General features: G+C 51.0%; 2 protein-coding genes across 2 annotated transcripts in view; both read left to right on the top strand.

Annotated features, from left to right (window-relative positions):
- BUB1 (BUB1 mitotic checkpoint serine/threonine kinase) overlaps window positions 1-1,503 on the top strand; it is a 30,086-nt gene extending 28,583 nt beyond the window's left edge. The window contains exons 38-41 of the mRNA XM_051614805.1: window positions 106-263; window positions 356-533; window positions 773-879; window positions 1,307-1,503. Of these exons, the coding sequence (XP_051470765.1) occupies window positions 106-263; window positions 356-533; window positions 773-879; window positions 1,307-1,502 (639 nt within the window). The 3' untranslated portion in view covers window position 1,503. The remainder of the gene's footprint in view (window positions 1-105; window positions 264-355; window positions 534-772; window positions 880-1,306) is intronic.
- A 7,757-nt stretch (window positions 1,504-9,260) lies between these two features.
- On the top strand, window positions 9,261-22,256 carry BCL2L11 (BCL2 like 11). The gene is made up of 4 exons (XM_051614812.1): window positions 9,261-9,316; window positions 9,540-9,909; window positions 14,699-14,811; window positions 18,664-22,256. Exons 2-4 carry the CDS (start codon window positions 9,549-9,551, stop codon window positions 18,751-18,753), a joined length of 564 nt encoding a protein of 187 aa, XP_051470772.1. The 5' UTR covers window positions 9,261-9,316; window positions 9,540-9,548; the 3' UTR covers window positions 18,754-22,256.
- Window positions 22,257-22,943: the final 687 nt, after the last annotated feature.

The raw sequence follows: 22,943 nt of genomic DNA, 5'->3' as shown, positions 1-22,943 counted from the left end.
GGACCTTCATTGTGAACATGTTTTGTGTTTATAGACATGGACCTGTGATCTCTGTCAAGTTGTGTCTCTGTAGCTGATGGTTCTTTGCTACCTTTCTGTTTACAGAATGCCATAAACATTTACAAAAAGCTTCCTGAGAAGGTGATGCCTCAAGCACTTGTCATCTACTTTGCTGTAAAAATTCTTTATATGGTGGAAGAGCTCCACAGCTGCAAAATCATTCATGGGGACATTAAGCCTGACAATTTCATACTTGGAGAGAGGCAAGTGTTTCTCTTTGCTGCCTGAGATGCCAGTGTCTCATGATATCTCATAGCCTTAGTACTTACATGGTATCTTCATGTCATGATTGAAGGTTTCTGGACAATGATACATGTGACATAGATGGTCTCTTCCATGGCTTGACACTCATTGATTTGGGCCAGAGTATAGACATGAAACTGTTTCCTGAAGGAACAGCGTTTACTGCCAAGTGTGAAACATCTGGATTTCAGTGTATTGAAATGCTGACGCAGAAACCTTGGAACTACCAGGTAGGAGACTGGATTGACAGCCTGAACATTCAGAGCTTATTGCTTGCAGCTGCTCTCAATAATGCAGTGCAGAGATGTTGGAGTTTTGCAGTAGAGTTGTGGCTTCAGCTTGTTTTAAAAATGCCATCCTGAACCCTCTTCTTACGGAGGTTGCCCTAGTGCCTCCACAGATTGTTTTTCAGCTAATTTTTAGCTTAATTTCAATACATTTTTAATATGAAAACTGTTTATACTTTTAGACAGACTACTTTGGCATTGCAGCAACCATCTACTGCATGCTCTTTGGTACCTACATGCAAGTGAAGAATGAAAATGGTGTCTGGAAGCCTGAGGGAGCCTTCAGAAGGTTGGTGTCCAGTCTGTTCTAAACCTTTCCTTGTCTAAGAAAGATGTGTCATTAGTACCAGGTTTCTTTGAGGTTAGTTTCTGTCAAAGCTTTTAGTGCTGCTTGCACGTCTTGGTGCCTTAGAAACTGTGGGTTCAGTGCGTGTGAACTGATTCAGAATTCACTAGCTGAAGCACAGGGGGCCTTTGGCAGTGGCCATGGTGGGTGCCATGTTGTTCTTGGCTGTTTGCTGCCTGGCAGGAGGAAGCAACAGCTAAGGAGGAAGAATCCCTCTTGCTCCCCAAGCAGCATGCCATGATGGAAACAGCACTGTGGTACAGCCGTGTCTGCAGTTGCCTGTAATGGGTGGGAATGGGATAAATACAGGAAATGGTATTTTAACAGCTCGAATGTAGGCATTTTTGGATGTGTTTATGTTCCTTTGCAGACTTGCCAATGCTGACCTGTGGAAGGAGTTCTTCGAGAGCATGCTGAACATCCCTGGCTGCCACAGCCTGCCTTCCCTAGGAGCTCTGCGCAAAAAGCTGAAGGACTTATTCTGCAAGTCATATGCAAAGGAAATAAAGCTCCTTCGGAACAGACTCGTGGTGCTGCTCATAGAACACAAACGGTCACGAAAATAAGCCTTGGGTTTGCACAGTTACCAAGGGCTGGCGTGAGATTTTTTGTAATTACTAGTTTTAAAAATAAATGTTTTTGGGCTTAACGGTGAGAATGATAACTTGCATCTTTCTGTGCTTTCAGGGAAAAAAAATATAGTAAAATTACCTGTCAATTTAACTTGTCTGCTCAAGGAAGGAGTGAGTTGTTGGCAACAGCAATGTAATTCCAGCCTGAGACTCCAGCATCTCTGCTTGAGAGAAGTGAAGGTTGCAACTGGAAGTGACAAAGCATATAACGTGGGCAACAACAGTGTGAATTCATGTTGCTTTCTACACGTGAAGAGGGAAAAGATCAATAGGTATGAGGAGGACAGATTTTCCCCAGGTGTCTCTGCAGATAATTAATTAGAGCAAATGCTGTTTTGAGTCAGTGGCATGTGCAGGGTTGAGCAACAGGGCTCCAAGTGCTGATACTGCAATTCTTGGAGGTTTGGGGCTCCTACATTCACAGACTTCCTGCTCTGCCCTGTCTCTCAGGAGCTTCTAGGTTGAAAGAAACTGAGGTTTGCAGGCTGGATTTAGATTAGATAGGGCTGAAATCACACTTGCTGCCTTTAAATTCATGTCTGGCCAGCCACAACACAATTATTAGAAGTGGGGACAACCAAGAGGCAATTGAGAAGGTTCTTTTCTGTTCGTTGTGAGATTTTGTTTTCCTTTACTGTGGCAAAATATTGTGACAACACTCTGAGGAAACTGCCAGGAAAACATTCCTGTAAAAGTGCCCCCCATTCCTTCTCTCTTTTTACATTTCTCAGTTACAGTGGCCATACACCAACATGCTGAGCTGTTGCTGCCTACACAAGTTGCTCACTAGAGTTTGCATGAGGTTGGCTTGGCTTTATAGCTATTTCCTCAGATGTTAAATGTCAAAATAACTTGAATTGTCTAAATTACACAAAGTCCAAAGAAATCTGGCAGCAAAGCTTTGGTAGTGCTCTGCCTTGGTGCCTTATGGAGGGTGAATCATGGATGGCTGGCAGCGCTGGAGCCAGGATTGCCGGGATAAACCCAGCACAGAGATGCTCCTCTTGCTGAGGACCATCTTCCCAACTGTGGATAAAATGGGGAGCTGTAACCAGGAGTTATAAGACCTGGGGTGACTTGTAAAAAGATGGTGTACAGGGAAGAGGAGAGCCAGAACCCCTGCATGGAGAATTGAGTGCTCAACATGGGTGCAGCATGAAAAAATATGGCATTGGGACTTGGCTGCCTGCAAATCTTCCTCTCAAACTGCATCCAAGTAATGTGTGTGTGGATTTAATCTCATGAGAAGGGGGTGGCACGCTTCCAAGAGCCTCCAGAGGTGCTGGCAGCCAGTGGGATGTGGTTAGCCTGAGCCTGCTCACAGTTGCTTTTGTGCAGCACCCTAGTTTCTTCTCAGTTTCACAGGATTATAAAAAAGTTGTTTTACCAGCAGAGCACTGGGGGAGAGGTGAGGGCATTAATTTTATTTGTGCATCTATCCACAGGAGGGAGACAAACAACAGCCTTTAACAAATCTCCCTGCCTCTTGCTGTATTTCAGGGGTAATTTTTTTCTCTGCTTAAATTGGTCAGTTTGAAAACCATCCAGGAGATGAGCCAAGCCCTAGGCCAGACAATACAGCCCTGGATACTCAGGGATGCAAGGATGTGCACCCAGGTTCCACAGCTGCCTCTCCCCCCTCCTACAATTTCACTTTGGGAAAACCTTTTCTGTATAATTCAGCAACACGGGATATTTCCTTCCTTCAGCAGGGAGCATCTCCCTGCACCTGGGGCTCCTTTTCCCACCCTAACTCCTCAAATACCTCTGGGATTATCCCTCAACTCAGCCTGCTTGTTAGCCAAGCATCTGGCAAAAGCCTTCAGGTCTGAAACAAAGCAGCTGGTTGACCAGCTGTAGCAAGTTGCTCCTTGAAGGGGATCAGCTGGAGAAACCTCCTTGTAAGCTGGTGGAAATATAAACAGTCAGTGCTGGAGTTGCTTTTTATTTATTTTATTTTTATTATTATTTTTTTGCCTCTGGTTTTCTTATGAGCTGAACTTGTGCTAGCTGTTTTCTGTCCAGGCAAAAAAATCTGTCAAGCTCAAGTTTATATATATATATACACATATATAGTAAAAATATATATATTCAATTCCTCTCATAATGCAGAGTCATATGATGCTGTAAAAAGTGTGGAGCACTTTTTGAAGCATTGTATGACTCTGCATTATGAGCACGATGGAGTTTTTCCCTTACAGGAGTGACCAAGTGCCACAACAGCCGTGGGAAAAGGATGACCTGAAGGGGTGGAGGCTCCTATTTTCTACCCAATTTTCAAACGAGCTGCTAAAAAAGGGCTTTGACAAACCAACAGCAGCACAGAAACCCAGCTGGCGCTGCTGATATTTCCTCCTCGGCGCACACTGAATCCACACTGATGAAGATCTCTAGGTATCCCCAGACTCGGCCTTTAGAGATAACTCATCTTGGGGCCTCCACCACCCACACGGAGAGGAGAGATTTCCTGACGTGTGGGTGGCTGGCTTTTTCTTCTGCAGAAAACCCAAGTTTACTCATTTTTCACCCTTTGCCAATGTGTAGTGTCTCAGTGGCAACCTGGGGTCTTGGTCCTCTATCACTTGTTGGTGGCAAGACCTTGCTGCTGCTAACATCTCCCTACTAACAAATTCTTAATGCCAGAGTTTAAAGTGTTAATAACCTCAAACTTTTTAAAAAAGTTACAGGCACCTCACACATTAGATGCATACTAATGAAGGAGCAATCCCAGTTCCTTTAGGTGAGGCATTAATGTCACCCAAGGCATTGTCAATGTCACTCAGCCCCACTAGGAGCAAGAAATAACTTCACCCAGCTTGAAATACCCATTAACCAGGTAACAAATTAACTTGGGCTAGGAGTGACTCAAAGCAACAGTCCACAGGGGCTGCCACAGCCCAGGGACCACTTGAGTCACAACATGACTGTTCTCAGCCACTGCTGCCTTCAAAAGAGGCTGAGGCACCATCCCCTGGCTCCTCACCATGTTACCATCACCCTTGTGCAGGGGTGAAGAATAATGACATACCTCATAATGATGGTTTAGATGTTTCTATGAGAAACTTGTATGTATTTTTAAAATCCACTTCTTTATACATATACAACCTTTGCATGCTCATAGTAGCCACTAGGGCCACAGAACAAGCTGGTGGAGGAGTAACACCTCTATTTTGTGGGGGTTTGGGGTTTTTTTGTGCTGTTGGTTTTTTTTAATTTGATGGGTCAGTGCTCACCTGGGACATGGAGGACCACGGCTTGGTCCCTGCCCAACACTGGGGATATGGACCTTGGGTGCCCGGTCACTTCCAGAATCGTCCTTTGGGCGGGCGCAGGGGTGGGGTGGGGTGGGGAGGGTTCGGAGCTTTTCTGTGCCACTGATGTCACCCGCAGGTGGCTGAGCCCGGTGGCAGCTCGGTGCACGTCCTATGGCTGCTCTCACCACATCTGCGCCCAGCTGCCTGCCCCGGTGCAGGCTGCTGTCACCCACGTGTGCCGCCTGCCCGGCCCGTCCCGCTCCACCAGGCAGCCCGTCCGTCCCCCAGCCTCTCCAGCCTTCCCTCCACTGCCCAAACCTCCTCCTCTTCCTCCGCCCTCTTCCTCCCCGGCACCGCCCTGGAGGCACCTCGGGGGCTGCCTCTGCTCCCGGCAGAGAGCACGGCCCCGCGGTAAAGGTCAGGCTCCAAATCCGGCTCAGATCAAGCCTCGGCTTTAAGGCAAAACCTGATTTTATCTCCCAGCGCCGAGTGAAGTAACATTTATCACAATGGGTTGGAGAAGAAGAAGTTGTCTTTTTTTCCGTTGGTGTGTTGTGTAGTGAAAAAGGGGGGTGGTGAGCAGCTGCTTGTCAGGGGGTGTTTTGGGGGTGTTTTTTCGCTGCAAAACGGGGTGGGGGTTCAGCTTCTTGGGGCTGTGCTGACAGCTTCAGGGGTCCTTCCTCCCCCAACATGCCTTTTCCACCATCCCTCCTCCCCACACATTTCCATGCTGGGACAGTTCAGAGGTGGGAGATGCTGCCCAGGATGCTGTGGGATCCCCACCACCCTCCTTATTCATCCCTCTCCACTTCACCTCGAATTCTTCCCTCATTTCCATCTGGGAGACAAGAAGGCATCCTATGGTGGCATCTTGGTGACACCAACGCTGGTGGGTCCAACAGGAGCTTTGCTAATTGGCCATTAGCAAGGGCTGAGATGTGGCATTCCTGACCCTTCATCCCCAAGGGGCTGGGGGGTGGATGCTGCGGGAACCAAGAGAGAGGAGGGTCTGCAAACTCCACCTATTTTCATTTGTCTCCACCAACAAATGTTAAAAATTAGATGACCTTGGGGATGTGGCTTCAGTGCAAATACCTCTTAGATGGTTCACAACAATAGAAACGAGGATAGAGTTGAAACGTATTTGTTCCAGGAGGCTGGTGCTGTGATTCATGGGGGAAAAATGTGCTCGGAGAAAAAGGGGGTGAAGCTGGTGGTTCTCAAAAAAAATGCGGGCACATTCAGGCCCTGCAAAGGCACCAAAATTGTGAGGCTTAAATTGAGGTATCTGCAGGGACAGGCTGTTCTCATGCAGTGCATTCTCCATCACCTTTCTGCTCACATGAGCCACCCACACAGAAACCAAAACGAACAAGGAGAAAATAGACACAGCACCTGCCTGCTGGCCCCGTGCCCCCCCACCCTACAGCCCTCTGAGAGAGACCACCCCTTGCTCTCCTACAGCACTGGGAGCTCCTGTGATGCTCCATGATGCACCAGAGAGGGGCAAAGCCTCGGGAGGGTCCCGGATCCCTGAGGAAGAGCTTGGTCACTTTTCCTTCCCATCCCATTGGAGTGGCACAATGGGAATGGAAAGGCAGCCAATGGAGCAGGAGGGCGGCAGGGATGTTCCAGCAATAGGCAGGATCAGCACTTTGGACCATCACGTTAGCCACATGCTGGTCTGCTTTTGGAGCTGGAAAAGGGGATTTCTGCCCTGGCATCTCCTGCAAGGGATGGTTTACAACCCTGGGGCAAGATTTTGGGAGTAGGGCCACCTTCCTATCTGTCTCTGAACCAGTTTTGCCATCCATCCAGAGACATTGCAGCCTCAACACCTCCCCAGTTCCCATCAGCAGCAAAGAGGTGCCAGCGGACGGAGCGGCATCCATCACAGAACACAAGGTCACCCTGAAAACCAGGAGAACATTTATCATCCACACATGACCTCGTCAGCAGCGAGACGGAGGCATAGGGCTAATGAGCCCCACTGAGGCCGGAAGGGATGGAGCTGGGTCCCTGAAGGTTGGCAGCGGGGCCATCCCCTGCAGCCTGCCTTGGTGGCGGTGGCCTCGGTGGCCCCACAGAGGAGCCCCAGCCTCAGCTGATAAAGGCACACCCTCACGGTGGCAGCTGGGGGACAAGATGTCCCAAGGCACTGTGGGCTGCTGGCCAAGATGTCGGCTGGCACAGCACAGCTCAGCCCTCCGGGTCCTTCTCCTCAGCACCGGGGTGGGGTTTGTCCTCCAGCAGCTTCTGCTCCAAGGATGCCCTAGTGCCCATCCCTGTGTTGTGCTGGGGTGTCCCGGGGTGCTCCCCCTGCATCGTCCCCCTTTTGGAGCCTCATCCCCTGTCCCATGCCATCTACCAGCACAGCGGACCAGCAGAAGAAGGCAGGTGATGGAGCTGCATGGTCCTGGTCATCTCCCTGTGCTGCCTTGGCCATAGAGTCATGGAATTGTTTTGGTTGGAAAAGACCTTTGAGATCAACCATCAACCCAGCACTGCCAAGGCTGCCACTAAAACTGTGTCCCTCAGCACCGCATCTACACAGCTCTTAAATCTCTCCAGGGATGAGAACTCTACCACTGCCTTAGGCAGCCTGTGCCAGGACCTGACAACCATTTTGGGGAAGAAATTGTTCCCAATACTCAATCTAAACCTCCCCTGGCACAGCCTGAGGTCATTTTCTCTGGTTCTACAGTTTGTTATTTGGGAGAAGAGACCAACCCCCACTAGTTCCAACCTCCTTTCAGGGAGCTGCAGAAGAGCGAGAAGGTCTCCCCCTCAGCCTCCTTTTCTCCAGGCTGAACACCCCCAGTTCCCTCAGCTGTTCCTCGTAAGATCTGCACCCTGTTGCCCGTCTCTGGGCATGCTCCAGCCCCTCAGCATCCTTCTTGTCGTGAGGTGCCCAAAACTGACCCCAGGATTCAAAGTGCAGCCTCACCTGTACTGACCACAGGGGGACAATCCCTGCCCTGGTCCTGCTGGCCATGCTATTGCTGATACAAGCTGGGATGCTGTTGGCCTCCTTGGCCACCTGGGCACACGCTAGCTCATATTCAGCTGCTGCCAACCATCACCCACAGGTCCTTTCCATCCAGGCACTTTCCAGCTACTCTTCCCCAAGCCTGTGGCGTTGCAGGGGGTTGTTGTGATGCGAGTGCAGGACCCAGCACTTGGCCTTGTTGAACCTCATACAATTGGCCTCAGCCCATGGATCCAGCCTGTCCAGATCCCTCTGCAGAGCTTTTCTACCCTCAGGCAGATCCACGCTCCCACCCAACTTGATGTCATCTGCAAACCGATTGAGGGTGCCCCATCCCCAGCCACGTCCCCCGTGCTCCAGCCCCGGCCAAGGAGCCACCAGCAGCTCCAAGCTTCCCCCAGGCCTCCCCCCACAGCTCCTGGGAGGTCCGTGGGTCCCCCTGGCTGCTGGCGGGACACCCGGCTGTGCTCCTCAGCACGGGCGATGGGGCCAGAGGAAGCTGTGGTTGGCAGCTCCCGGCTGCCAGGGTGCAGGTTTGAGTTAGTCACCGCAGAATAATATTGTGATTGTTCATGCAAAACGTATCGCAAAGAGGCTGCTGGGGTCAGGTTTGGGTTTTTCTTTTCTTCTTTTTTTTTTTTCTTTTTTTTTAAATTATTATTTCCACAGTAAAACTGGGCAACACTGATTGCTGGGGATGCTGGCCCCCCTCCTGCCCGAGGATGGGGGCCAGGATGGGGAGCAGAGGGTGCTGGGGTTGGTGGGGAGGGGTTGCACACGTGTGTGCACAGTGCAAGGGGTGTGCGGCACACGGGGAGTGCGTGTGCAGGGGAGCAGTGTGCGTGCGAGGTGTGTGCAACGCTTGCGTGTGCAGAGCAAGGACACGGACGGAAGGGGAGTGCACACAGCACATGGTGTGCAGGTGTGAGCGCACAGTGCCATGGGTGTGCGACGAGGCGTGCACAGGTGTGCGTAAGGTGTGCCTGTGCAGAGCAGGCGTGTGTGCGTGCACACAGGGTGGGCGCGGTGTGCAAGGGTGAGTGCCCAGCGTGAAGGGGCTGTGTAAAGACGTGAGTGCAAGGTGGGTGCGGGTGAAGGTGTGAGCGCACGCTGCCAGGGCTGTGTGCGGGTGCGAGCGCCCGGCGCAGGCGCGGGGGCAGGGCGGGCGGGGGCCGGTCGCACCGGCGCGGCGTGGGGCGAGGGGCAGCGGGGGCCGCTCGGTCGGTCCGTCGGTCGGTGGGTCGGTCGGTCCGCGGGTCAGCCGCTCGGTCAGCCGCCGGGCCGGGCAGGCGCTGCCAGCCCGTCAGGCGGCCGGTGAGGCTGTCGGTGCCGGGCGGGGCGGTCGCTCCGCGCTGTAAACACGGGGCGTGGCGGCGGCGGAGGCGGTGCCGGGGCCGGCGCAGGGGCAGGGCCGGGCCCGCCGCCGCTGCTCACACACCCCGCCGCCAGCCCGCAGCCGGGCGCCCCCGCTCCGCCGCAGCCGCCGCCGCCGGCGGGGAGCCACCGTGAGCCGGGGGGCCGGGGGGCGGCGGGGGCGGGGCGGGGGCGGGCGGGACGGCGGCGGGCCCGGGGGGGCGGCGGGGCGCGGAGCTGCCGCCTCAGCACTTTCGGCAGAACAATGGGGCCGGGCGGGGGGGCGGGAGGGGCCGGGCCGGGGCCGGCGGCGGCTCCGCTTCTCACGCCGCTCCCCGCCTCACGCCGTCCCGCTCCCCCCCCTTCTCCCCGCAGGCAGCCCCGATGGCCAAGCAGCCCCCTGAGGTGAAAACTCAACGCGACGGCGAAGGCGGGCGGCTGCCGCCGGCGGAGGGGCCGGGCCCGGCCGCGCAGCTGCGTCCCGGCGCTCCCGCCGCCCTGCCCGGCTCCTCCGCCGCCGCCACGGCGGGGCCTCCGCCGCGGGGCCCGCCCGCCAGCCCCGGCCCCTTCGCCACCCGCTCGCCCCTCTTCATCTTCGTGCGGAGGTCGCCGCTGCTGTCGCGCTCCTCCAGCGGCTACTTCTCCTTCGACGCCGAGCGCAGCCCCGCGCCCCTCAGCTGCGACAAGGCCACGCAGACCCCCAGCCCGCCCTGCCAGGCCCTCAGCCACTGCCTTAGCGCCATGGGTAAGGGCTTCTTCCCGGGGGAAACGCGGGATGGGGCGGGGGGCTGTGCCTGTCTGCGCCCCCGTCATCCGCCACTTCGTGCCCTGTCCGGCAGCCGCCTTTCCCACTCGCTCCGTGTTTGGATTTTTCTTTCACAAAACGCAAAATCCAGCTTCTTGCAGCGGTGCCGCGCACCTGCGGGAACACCTCCTGCATCCTGCCGTGCCCCGCGGGACGGCGCCCCGCTGCCTGCCCCACGGGCGCCCCGCTGCCTGCCCCGCGGACATCCCGCTGCCTGCCCCACGGGCGCCCCGCTGCCTGCCCCACGGACATCCCGCTGCCTGCCCCACGGGCGCCCCGCTGCCTGCCCCACGGACATCCCGCTGCCGGCCCCACGGGCGCCCCGCTGCGCCCGCCGAACCTGCCGGGGGTTGCGAAAGGCCCCGCCGGGACCTTGAGCCTGAGCCAGCGGCAGCCGCGGGGCGCACGCGGGGCTGGCAGCGGGAAGCGGGGCGGCCCGGCTGGTCTCGGGCCGGGCACTTGCCCGCTCAGCTTGGGGCTGTGGGGTTTTTCCAAGCTGGCTGCCAAGAAGATCGGTGCCGGGGAACACCCGCTCGTCCTGCCCCCTTTTTTTTTTTTTTTTTAAATTATTATTTCTTTTAATCTTTTCCGGGATGGGTCAATCCCTGCTTGGGGAGGAGGGGACAAAGTTAAGCCAGCTTCATAGTCAGGGCTGGCTTTTCGGCACTCTCTGCTCTGCTGCTAGGTAAGTGTCTTCTCGCTTGTGTGTGTGTTTTTTTCTTTCCCCTCCTGTTTTCTTTCTGAACAAGCCACATGGTGTCAGAGGTGCCAGGCTCACCAGACTCTTGTTTTTTTGGCGAAACCCAGAAATCGGTGCTTGAAAGCGGCGTGGTAGTGGGTGGGCGTGTGTTTACATGTGGCTTCCCAGGTGAGGCTGGGCTGAAGCCTCTAGTGGTGGGGAAAACATGCCTGCCGGAGCAGCTCCAGCCATCCCGCCATGCCTTTCCCCTCTCGTGATTAATTCCCCTTAATTGGAGGAAACCTTTTAACTTCCACCGGGCAAAACTGGGGGAAGGTGAGAGGGAGGCAGGTACCACATTGGTAACACTCTTCGGGGGATACCAAACACTAACTCCAAACTTTATACAACCAAAACATCTTTTTTTGTTGTTGTGTTTTCTTATTTTCTTTTTTTTTTCTTTGTTGTCTTTTAGTCCCCTCCCTAGTTAATAGCTGTGGTTACAGCTGCAGAGGGGGTTACTGTAATATGCCTTCAGGAAAGATTTTCTGACATTATTGCAGTAATTACAGCTTAATGCAAGTTTCACAACCTCGTGTAGTGCAAACACACGTGGTGCAGACAGGCAAGGATGCTGGAGCTCCGTGGCGGGGAGAGCGGCCGCCGATGTTTTAGCAGCGAGTGACTTTAGGTTTTTGGTGCTCCCGGAAGAAACTGGCTTTTTCCTGGATTTTTCTGAGTTCCTGCTTTTTCATCACCAGAGGAGAGCTGCTGAGACACTGGTTTTACTTTGTTCTGCTGCTGTTGCTAGGAGCATCACCCTAAACAACTATAAGCAAATGGAAAATACTCAAGTTATTTAAATGGGACCCTTGGCGACTCTCAAGCATGATTAAGCTGGGAGTGTGGATCCATGGAGCTGTTTGATCCCTGGTCAGGGGCTGCAAGCTCCCAGGCTGTGACTTGCTGTGCAGCTTGCCTGGAGAAAGGGCTGTGGGTTTGCCCTGCACACCTCTTCCTCGGCTGTGTCCCGCTGGATGCATGCCATCAAGTTTTCCGCGCGGAAACTGGTCAGTCCCTCTGCAAGGAAGCAAAGGGTATAATTTGTTGTTGTTGTTGTTATGCTTCTCTGCACAGATTTTTGTCTGTTTGTAAGGCACAGGCTGTGGGCTGGAGAGCTTCTCTAGGAAGCATAAGCAAGCAGCTATAATGATAATAATAATAATAATAAACAGGCGTTTCCCGTAATTCGGAGGGGTTTGTGTGTGATAGGTGCTCTCAGCCTCTCCCTTGGGCAGTGGGGACTGTTTCCAAGGCTGGTCAAGCAAAGCAAACTCGTCCTCTTACCCTCAGGCTTCTAAATCTTCTAAAACTTAGAGTTTTCAGGGATGATAGCCCAAATAATAAGTAAGCCCTGAAGGTGCCCCTGCCAGATGGAAAAGGTGGAGGCAGCCCTGGGGAATGAAGAGATGGCTTTGGCAATGCTGAGGGGTGTTGTGCATCTCTGACAACGTGAGGGGGTACAGCTGGCTGCCTCTGAAGCCATTTTTTGGGGGTAAATGAGATGAAAACAGCAAGGGAATGTTCTTGGATGGGAGGTGGGAAGCATTCAGGAAGATGCTTTTGGGGATGAGTAGGAGAGGAGCAGAGATGAGGTCATGATGCGTGGGGATCGTGTGCCATGTGATTGCTCATCATAAAGTCACCCCAGACAAGAAACCTAGCCTTTGGTGAAGCTGTGTGAATCTGGGACTAATATTTTAACTTTTTGGCCATTTACAGGAGCTGATTTGCTTTGCTTGGGTTTTTTGTTCGAGGAGCAGCTCTGTCTAAAGGCGTGGGAGTGCAGAGTTTGCACATGTGTTTTTGGGATGTATTTGGAGCAGGTGCTCTGTAAATGGGTTTTTCCTGGTGCTATTTTAATCCCGGTGTTTTCCCACACTGTGGAAGAGGAGAGTGAAGCATTGTGAACCTCTCCTGGCTTGTGAAGGAAATCCCTCTGCATGTGATAGTGAGTTTCAGGGGGGAAGCCTTCAGCTGAGACGCTGGTGCTGGTGTTCTGTTGCTCTTGTTTTGGAGCTGCTGCTGTCTTCTCCCTGAGCTTTGTGCATGGTTCGTCTGAAGCTGAGGAGGTTTGGGTGACCAAGCCCGGGAGATGGAGGTGCAGTTTGTGGTTGGGTTTGGGTGGTTTCTTGGGTTGTTATTTTGGGTTTTTTTGTTGCTTTGTTGTTGTTGTTGCTCCTAAGCAGGACCTGCAGCATCGCTGCGCTGGTCCCTGGCAGGAGCATCCCGTGGGCTAGAGTGGGGTGCAGACATCCTGGGGGTGCCTCTGGCTTTATCCCCATCCCCACGGCAGCCATCTCGCCGGCATCATTGGGTGCCCACTCATGGTATGACTGGGCGCCCCCTCCCCCTCCCTCCCCCCCGAAAGTGCCTCTGACAGGTTTTGGGACCAGTTATGACTGGACCCTTTTGACGCTGCTGTTCGGCAGCACCACAGAAAGTCCTTTCTGAAAACCTCAGCCTGATTTCACTCTCAGCCACCAGCCCCAGCCTTCGCCTCTCGAGCGGGTGAGCTCTGGGGTGCCGTGCTGGGGCGAGGGGAAGGAGGATGGAGGAGGGGGGAAGAGGGGGGAAAAGCCGCAGTACCTCTTCCCCTGGCAGCATTCTCTGCATCTTTTTGTCGCATCGCCCTCTTTGTTTTGTTTTGTTGTTTTTTTTTTGTTTAAATTCCCTAGCTCACTTCTTGCTGGGGAAGGCTGCCCAGGGCCAGCTCTGGGTGACAGCGGTGGGGTTTCGGACGGTCGCCCCGCCCCAGCTAAAATCCTGTTTGCGTTCCCGGAGCGCCAGGGTGGAGTGTCGCGAGGGCTGCGCCGCGGTTCATTCACCAGCGAGGAAAATAAATACTCCGGGGCCGTCCCCGGGCGGGCGGCGGGTACTACTCTGCGCTACTACAGCGTGAAAACAAAACAGAGCCTCGAGCCAAGCAGCGCTGCTTTGGCTCGGAAATGTATTTTCCAGTCAGGTTGGAGCCAGGCTTTTATTTAATTTTTTTAAATTTTTTTTTTTTTTTTTACTGCCCCACTAATCCTTTGAATATTTTGAGATTGGAAGCTATTTCTATTCCCTTGTGATCCCTTTTAAGCTGCCGTGCCAAAACTCTCTGTTTTGTTTTCTGCAGTGTTTTGGTTTTTCTTGGGGTTGTGTGTAGTTGGCTTGGGTTATTTTGTTTGGGGTTGGTTTTTTTGTTGTTGTTGTTGTTTATTTTTTTTTCCTTAAGGCCATGATTCTTGCTTGGATCCTGCACTTGTGGGAGGGGGAAGAGGTGGTGCAGGTACTGCATGGGGTCCTGCCTGGGTCACAGACTGCTCCTTTCTCCCCTGGGTATTTGGGGGATTGCACGGTGGCTTTATCATGTGTCTAATAACCTTTTAAAATGGAGACTAAAATAGCTATGTATAGTACAGCATAATTGATGGGTTTGCTTTTTTTTTTATAAGCCAGCATTGCTTTGGGTTTATTTTCTGCTACAGTGCAGGGAGATCCCAGCTCCCTCCTGCAGATGGAAAGTCCTTCAGCTTGCTGGAAACGTGGTTTCTGGGTGTACAAATCCAATTGTGGCTTGCTTCTCAGTATGACAAAACCCATCGTTTTCCTTTTCTTGTTGAGCACTTTGGAACTGGTGGGGGAAGAAATGTGAGAATTCAGTTAAACTCTCCAGACAGGTTTGGTTTTTTTTTAAGGTTAGAAAAGAAGCTGCTGCGATGCCTGCAAGAAAAGTATTTAGAATGAGGGGAAAAAAGAAGGTTTTGCTAGGAAAAGAAATAGGAGATTGATATTCCTCCCTATTTGAGAGGGGACCAATGCTTGGATGTGCCAGAGGAGATGCTCCTATTTAAGAAAAAAAAAAAACAGTAATAATTAAAGTACTAATAGTAATAGTTTAAAAAGATAGTAGTAGTCTCTTGAATCTTGCCAAGTTTAACAGAGTCTTGAATTTTTATTTTTGTTGCTCACCTGTCTGAAATGCTCTGGTTTCATTCCCTGCAGCTTCCCGGTGGCAGTCTCACTCCCTAGCAGAAGATGTACAGCCTGAAATCTGGATTGCACAGGAGCTGCGGCGCATCGGAGACGAGTTCAATGCCTCCTATTGTCCAAGAAGGGTAACTTTCCTCTTCTTACTTTCCATTTCTTTACGCACGATCTCTAAAAGGGAAAAGCTTAATCATCTCTGGAAACTAGTTCTGCGGTGAACGTTTTCATTCACTCAAATGTAGAAAAGGCTGCGCGGGTGGTGGTGTTTGTCTGGACCCAGGGCTGTGCTACCTGCTGCCACAGCCTCATTCAATCAATTAAAAATAACCTTTAAACTGCAACTTGAGGCTTTCTGGGTGCAAAGTTCGCAGTGTCTTTTGTAGCACCCAGGGCTGATAAAATGTGTGTGGCTCGATTGGGATGGGACCTGACAATGAGGAAGAAACTTCTTGCCCTGGTGAGGCCTCATCTGGAATGCTGTGTCCAATTCTGAGCTCTGCTGGAGCTACTGGAGAGATTCCAGTGTAGAGCCACTAAGATCATTGGGGGACTGGACCATCTGCCATAGGAGGAAAGGCTGAGAGAGCTGGGTCTGTTCAGCCTGGAGGAGACTGAGGGGGGATTTCATCAATGCTTGTAAATATCTACAGGGTGTCAGGAGGATGGGACCAGACTCTTTTCAGTGGTGTCCAGTGACAGGATGAGGGGCAATGGTCACAAACTGGGTCACAAGAGGTTCAGCCTAAACATAAGGAAAAACTGAATACTCTGAGGGTAAAAGAGCACTGGGATAGGCTGTCCAGGGAGGTTGTGTCATTTTTGTCTCTGGAGACACTCAAAACCTGCCTGGATGCCATCCTGTGCAGCCTGCTCTGGGTTGACCTGCTCTGTCAGGGAGGTTGGACTAGATGATCTGCAGAGGTCCCTTCCAACCTCTAACGTTCTGTGATTCTGTGGAACTTGAGTGGAAGTTTTGGGTGCATTGGGGTGTTCTTGGGGTGCCTTTGGAAGTGGTGCCTGGCTGCATTCAGGTGCTCGCACTGGGGTTTTTAGGGAAATGGGCAAGGAGTGAATTGCAGCTGGTTTCTGGGCCCAGCTCCCAGATCCCTGCTGTTGAGGATCATGTGCATGGAAGTGTAGTTGCAAATAAGAAACAGAGATGGACTTGGGCTGATAACTTACTTCTCTTATGAAGAAGCTGCCAGAAGTGTTTTGAAACGCATGTATTTATCACGGTAAACTCTCTCACCTTAAAAGTGTTGCAAGAAAAAAATAGGCAGCACTAAAAAAAACCCAGAACCAACCCAAAACAAATCAACCCAGAGAAATGAAGTAACAGTAGCTTTCAGATGAGTGTCTTCAGCCAGTGACTTGCCTGTGTTATGGACGCTGCATGTTGGTGCGTGTGGTTTCTGGTGGGAAGAGGAGTCAGCAGCACGTTGGGCAGCAGTGTTGGTGACGAAATGCTGCCTGCCTGGATCTTTATCCGTCCTCTTCAGCTCGTGAGTCATTCCTGTGGCCTCTTTCCTCACCCAGGCTGTGCAGTGGATCCTGGAGACAGGGGCTCTCTCCTAAAACAGATGCCAGGCTGCTGTGGTCCGACTCCTGCACAGCCTTGCTGGAGGCTTCTCCATTGGTTCCATTTTCTTTCTGAGTACTCTGGCTTTTCTGACCTGAAACGAACTGGAGATATGTTGCATTTTATCTCCACTCCAGAACATGAATCTTCCAACCTCCCCCATCCAGGCTGTGATATACCTGTTGTTTTTTTGTTTGGTTGCTTTTTTGTTTAGTTGTTTTGTTTGTTTGTTTTAAAGGACATATTTTTTATGAAAAGTAGGGACTAAGACAATCCTGTCAGTGTTCCAAAAGATGGAGGTGCCTGGCAGTGGCAAGCTGATCCAGAAGGGCTGGTAGAAGCACGAGATGCCACGGCATCTCATCTCTTTGCCTTAAATTCAGAGCATAGGCAAGCCCTTGGAGGACCTTCTGGGAGGAGCTTTGTGACTAGCAGGAATGTACTCCCTTTATTATCTTCTGGGGACTGGCTCCCTCAGCCCTGCCCCATGTGGAACGTTGCGCTGGGGTGAATTTAATAGAATGGGAAAGGGTGAACTTAATGAGGGGGTGGGCATGAAGGTAGCATCATAATGGACTGCAGGATTGCAGAAGGTGGTTCCCAGCACCACAGCCAAGCTTCCAGCCTGCTGAGAACTGAAAGTCAGAGGGCTGAGTCCTGCTTGCTAGATGACATGAGCAGAGGCTGTCATGTGTGACCCTAAAAACACTCTGTACCTGGCATAATTAGCATCTGGGCAATTCTTGTTTGTTGCACTCAGAAATGAGTGCGTTTCAGCTCATTTAATCAGTTACTGTGAGATTAAGGTCCCCGATGTGCTCAGGTGTCATTCCCTGGAAAGCCTCCTGCCCTGTCCTTTGGCAGATGGGCTGGTGGCTCCGGAGAAAAGGTGGTCCCTGCGAAGCTGGAGCCCTGCAGCAGGAGGGGTAGGCAGGACACCCTGCGCTGGGCTTTGCCCTTTCAGGGTGGTTAGAAATGGGGAACTAAGAGCCCTGCCAAAACTGCACTTGCCGGGCAGGTCGGAGCTGTCGGACGGGTCGGAGCCACACATTCCCTATCACGTCACCCCCCCACCCCCCCTGCAGGGGACCATCTCTTGGGCAAGACAGTGGGAAATTGGGCAACTTGCCATCCACCCTGCTTTGCCCTGACAAAGCTTTGGGTCTCATTAGCAGAGGTGGGCACGGGACTGTTCAGCCAGGAGCAGAGGTGCCATCAGACTCTCCAGCCACAGAGACCAGCTCCATGCTGAGGTGTTTGCCCGCAGCAGCTGTGTCCCTTGGCCACCATCCTGTGCCCCAAGCTTTGCTACCCGCACCCAAGCTGCCTGCTGGGGTGGAAAATGTCTTGTTTCAACTCCCTGATTATTTTTTGTTGTTGTTTTTTCAACACCTTTTTGTCAAAGGAAACCTACATTTGGTGTTTCTCTTGCATCCTTCTCGAAGGTGGTTGTGGGTTTTTGGTAGCCGGGCAGGGGATGCTGGAGCACTGTCTCTCCATGGGGACAGCAGGATGCGTGTGGGACACCCCGGCAGCAGGGAGGGATGTTTGCATACGGGTGTGAGCAGCCTCCTTTCTCTCCGCGGGGCATGCACGGGCATGATCGCGCTGCGCTAAATATAGCCCCGGCCGGGCTGCTTGGGGATGGTACAGAGAGGGAGCAGGGGCACCTCAGGGCTGCTCTTTTGACCAAAGGCTGAAAAAGGCTTAAAAGTAAATACTAATTTGGTGATGGTTCCTTTTTCTTTTCGTTGTGCACTGTTGGGATCCCGTGCTCCGGGGAGGGAGGTTTCGCTGCCCTGTCTGGCTGGCTGTGGGTTGTGAATGAGGTAGTGGTTTCACCTGGGGTGTTCTGAACTAAAACCTGTGCATCGTCACCTGTGCAGAGACCAAGTATTTTTTATTTTAGTTTAAATTTTACTTTAAAGTATTTTATTTTAAAATGTATTTTGTTTTGGTTTTTGTTTTAAATTGTAATTTTCTTTCTGTTTTTTTTGCCTCTCTGCATTCCTCCCCCGTGGTTTTTAACCCCCTTTTTAACCCTGCTAGCAGATTTTACTGCCCCTTTGCCACATTTCAACAGCATCACCTGTGCCCACTTGCAGACACTGGCACGTGATGTCCCCATCGGGGTGGCCACCTTCAAGGCAAACATGGCTGGGAGTGGCCAGCTTCAACCCTCTGATTATTGTAAAGCTTTTTATTGAAGGAAAATATGAAAGACAGTGGGATTTATTTTTGTTCTTCGTTAAAATGTGTGATTTCACTCCTCTGAAATACCTGTGTGGCACCACATGAGGGGCTGGTGGCTCAGGGGCTTCACGATGGAAATTAAAGTCACTGTCCTGTTTTTCTTTTGTTGTTATCATCTTTTTTTTTTTTTTTTCCCTTTTCATTTTAGGGTTTCTTGGATCACCAGGCGGGAAACCCCCAGGTCGTCATTCTGCGCCTCCTGCGTTACATCATCCGCCTCATCTGGAGGATGCAGTGAGTGCTGGGCGCATCCCGAGGCACTGGGACTTGGCCACTCCTTGGGAAAGCCCCGGGAAGGTGGATGGATGGATGGATGGATGGACGCGGGGCTCCCAGCTTGCCCCTCCCCTGTTGGATGAAGCTGGACATCCCACACCAACCTGCTGGGACTCCCCGATGCAGGATTTGATCCGAGAGTGGTGTTTACTGCATTTCTCTTAACTCTTTTAGTTATGTTTTATTTTTCCAAAAGAGTCTCAGAGAAAATACTCAACGGCGATGGAATTACTACGGTTTGTTTTTTTTTTTGGTCATCATTTCGGGAAACCTGTCGGCTTGCCTGGGATAAACCCTGCAGTGGGAAAATAGGAAAACCTGAGCCAGCTGAGGGGCAGAGCCACCTGAGCTTGCCTGGCAGGACCTTTTCATCGCGGAGACTCGCCAGCCCTCGCCTCTCCCTTCGCCTCTGGGGCGTTTGCCCACCAAAAAGGATGGCAATGATGGCAGAGGGGTTTAAATCAGCACTTCTTTTGCCTGTAAATACCTAATGCTACCCACAAATCCACCTTCATTTGCGTCATGCAAATAGCCTATTACCTGCTGACTGATTATTTTTTTATATTTTTGGTTTGTTTTGTTTTAGACTCTGCATTTCCAGACTTAACTGTTGTCAGACTCCCAGGGTCCAAAATATCACAACCAACCAAACAACAACAACAAAAACAAACAATCCACCAGGTTGCCTTTTTTTAAGAAATTATTTCTATAAAACGTGTGAAAACGCTTACGTATTGTATAATATTATATATAATATATAATGTTGGTGACTGAGTAGTTCAGCAATAAGACTTCCTCAGAGGCAGGTAAATCCCTTTTCCAGCACAGCGCAGCTTTGCACCCAGAGACAACAGCTCCTGCTGCCAGATTTCAGGAACTGCTGTTGAACCCAGGAGGGGTTTTTAAAGTGCTGGATTTTTAAATGGTTTTTTGTTGTGTTTTTTTTTTTTTTTTTCTGGGATCCTCTCTGTGTTCAGACGAGGACAGCCTGGAGCAGGGGGATGAGCAGGATGGGACCAGCAGCGTGAAGCCTCTGGATGCTGGCGCGCAGGGATGCTGCTGGAAGAGGTGATGCCGACTGGGTATGGATCCACCCAAGGACTTGCCTGGCATCCACTCCCCACCAACTGCCACCTCTCCTCCTAAACTGCCTTCCTTCCCTTGGGAAAACCCAACTGGGTGCTGGATGCCATCCCAGGGCATCTCCCCATCCACCTGGAGACCTTGCCGGAGTAGCCCCAAGGGCTCGTTGGAAGGAGAAGGTCTGTCATCTCTGATTCCCTTGTGGTCATCCAGCTGCTCTGGCCACCCCTGTATCTATGCACAAACGCGTCTCCTCCTTCTGCTACTGGAGCTTCCCTTGTTCCAGACGCCATGGGTTTGTTGCTGATTTCACGAGCACCACAGGAAGAAAAAAGAGGAGGGGATGGGGGGGAAGAGATATAACCAAACCCAAGCCCACCGTAGCAGTTTTTCCTGCAGTAGGTATGCAGGGAGAGGCTGTTGAGTGCCATGGATGATTAGGGTTTTTAACAATGGACAAACTACAACCTGACCTCTATGCACTGGCTGCCTGTGCCTACCAGGGAGGCAAGGGTAGAGAGGGCTGCCAGCCTCCTACTGCACTCTTCTGGTGGGCTGCAGAGCCATTTTTAACTTTTGTTTTAAATTTTTCCATCTCTTTTTACTGTTTTTCTCAGACCTGCAAGATGGGCATTGGTTCCAGCAGTTGGCCTCAGCTGCAGGAGCAGGGGATGGTTTGGAAAAAAGGTGTTTTGGAGAGGGGGCAGGAGGAACTTCTGTCCTGGTGGAGAGCCAGAGGTTAAAATACCTGGTGTGCTTGGTTGGGGCAGGTTCCTGCTCCTTGTCCCCTTGGCTTTGGCTCACCATAGCCTCAGGTTTCCCATGGGAACCTTACATGGACTTGATAAAACTCAAAGGAAAAAATAAAATAAAAAATATATATAAACTTGGTAGCAGAGGGGGAAACTCAATGAGTTTGCTTTTCTTTTTTTCTTTTTTTTTTACCCTTCCCTGGTTGAGTTTCATCCGTGGTGGGTGGATGAAATGGAGCTTTTGGGTCTCACAGCACCACGCCACCAGAATGTGTCCCTTGGAGTACACCAAAGAAATGCCGAGCACTTTACCCCGTCCTCCCCGCTGGGCCGTGCCAGCCAGCCATGGAGACAAAAATTATATGAATTTTAAGAGGAAAAATAAAAAGAGGTATTGGCACCATCTGCCTGGGACTTCTCCACAGGAGGTGTTCCTGGCTGAAAGGTAGGCATAGGAAAATTAGCTCCCAAAACCCCCCAAATTGACCCCTGTAGAGCTGTGAGTAGGGGAGAAAAAGAAGCCCCAAAAATCTCCAAGCAAAAGAATGATGGTTTTAAATAGGGATGATGCTCATTTTAGCCTGTTGGCTGACTGTTCTGGGTCATATTTTAAGCCTAACCTGTGGTCTCTGTTCTGCCAAAAGGATGTGATGAAGCGTTTTCCTTGGTTGCAGGGAAACCTGATTTATTCCTGGGCGATATCACAAGACGTGTTACGGCTTCTCTTTTCCATAACTGTAAATACCCGAATATTTATTAGAATAGGGCACCATATTATTTTCATCATCTGAGCCAAATATCTGCGTGCAATGTATTTCCTTTCCTTTCTATCATGTAAGTTTTGTACAGCTTATAAATAAGTAAAAAAAAAAAAGAAAAAAGAAAAAAATCACTTTTTTCCTAAACTTTTTTAGAGTTGAACTTGGTAAATAATGTAGATCTTTTTTTCCCCCCTCCAGTGTAATTAATGCACTCTACTGTTCCATAATGCTGTAACTTGTAGAAATGTTGTATATTTATTTTCCGCTTATTTAAGTTCCTGTAAAGATGTTTGGGGTTTTTTTTCCCCTCCTTCTCTCCTCCCTGCCCCTGTAATAGGTGATGGATCACCTCCCAAAGCGCTGTCTTCTCCTGGCGGTGCAACCACCGTGCTTTGGATAATGACATTTATTAGTGCTTTTTTTTCTCCAAGTGCCTAAGTCCCCACTTCCCAGTAGTGATTTAGGCACCTCAAAGACTTCAGCATTAGTGAAAATCAGTGGGAATTTGGCTTTTTGCCCACCCCTCTTTTCAAGCTATGTTTTCCTCCATCTCAGCCACTTTTTCCCTGGCCCAGCTCAACCATCAGGTACATCCACCCCGGTGCACAGGGCTTTGCTGATGAATCACAAACTCCTTTCACAGGACCCAGCATATGTAGCATTTTTACTGCAATTTCCCTGGCTTCCTTGTGTTTTGCACTGATGAATTTTGGACAGGGTAATTGCCACTTTACTTGTGCAATACTGCTGTAAATAATTGCAGATCTTTTTGTTGTTGTTGTTCTTTCGTTTGTTTTTGTTTTGTTTTCAAAATGCAATCTTTTATGTTCTTAATATGAGTTTTATATGAATAAAAACTTTCAACTATTTGGCCCGTGTGCTGTTTTTCCCTAAGGATCTCCTGGCCTGGGGGTTACTTGCTACTTTATCGCCACTTCTCCCCATTTATCACTCCACATGCAGGATGTGGGTGCATACCTGGTGTTTCCCTCTGTGCTGAGGTGCTCGGAAGTTCCTGGGACACTAAAATGAAGCTGATGTGGAAGATGCTGCCTTGAGATGTTCCAACCCCACAAGAGACACCTCTGCTACCCCAACACAGACTGCTTTGGGTTTTGGGCGGGTTTTTAAAGTTTCCCCACGTTTATGGGGCTCTGCAGACACAGGCTGCATCAGTGGGCTCAGGCCCAACCCCTGGGCCCCTTCCTCTCCCCACTAGGTATTGAAGAAGTTTGGGGAAGCAGGGTCATGAGGTTATTACTCATGTATTGGTTTATTATTATTTATGTAATTATTTTTACTTGTTTTACTTTCTTTTTTTACTTGGGTGGTTCCCCTTCTACCAGGACACACATCCTTCTTTGGGAAGACCTCAATAACTTGCTTTAAAGGCTAATAAGTAAGATTATTGATACAGTTGTTGCGGAGGGAGGGAGAGCATTGCATGCCAAAAACTGGGCACTGGGAATACCCCAATATTTTATGAGATGATCACACCTGGGTGCCAGCATCCCTTTTAATTCCCATTTCATTTAATTACAAGGCCAGTGCGGATG

Source organism: Apus apus, chromosome 3 (genome assembly GCF_020740795.1).
Source record: "Apus apus isolate bApuApu2 chromosome 3, bApuApu2.pri.cur, whole genome shotgun sequence".
NCBI classification, from domain to species: domain Eukaryota; kingdom Metazoa; phylum Chordata; class Aves; order Apodiformes; family Apodidae; genus Apus; species Apus apus.
This window is presented reverse-complemented; position numbering and strand designations above follow the sequence as displayed.

Excerpts from the sequence above, each read along its gene's own strand:
- BCL2L11 (XM_051614812.1), top strand. The coding sequence starts at position 9,549 with ATGGCCAAGCAGCCCCCTGAGGTGAAAACTCAACGCGACGGCGAAGGC. Across the intron at positions 9,910-14,698 it reads CCACTGCCTTAGCGCCATGG|CTTCCCGGTGGCAGTCTCAC; the intron begins GTAAGGGCTTCT and ends CATTCCCTGCAG. Across the intron at positions 14,812-18,663 it reads CCTCCTATTGTCCAAGAAGG|GGTTTCTTGGATCACCAGGC; the intron begins GTAACTTTCCTC and ends TTTTCATTTTAG.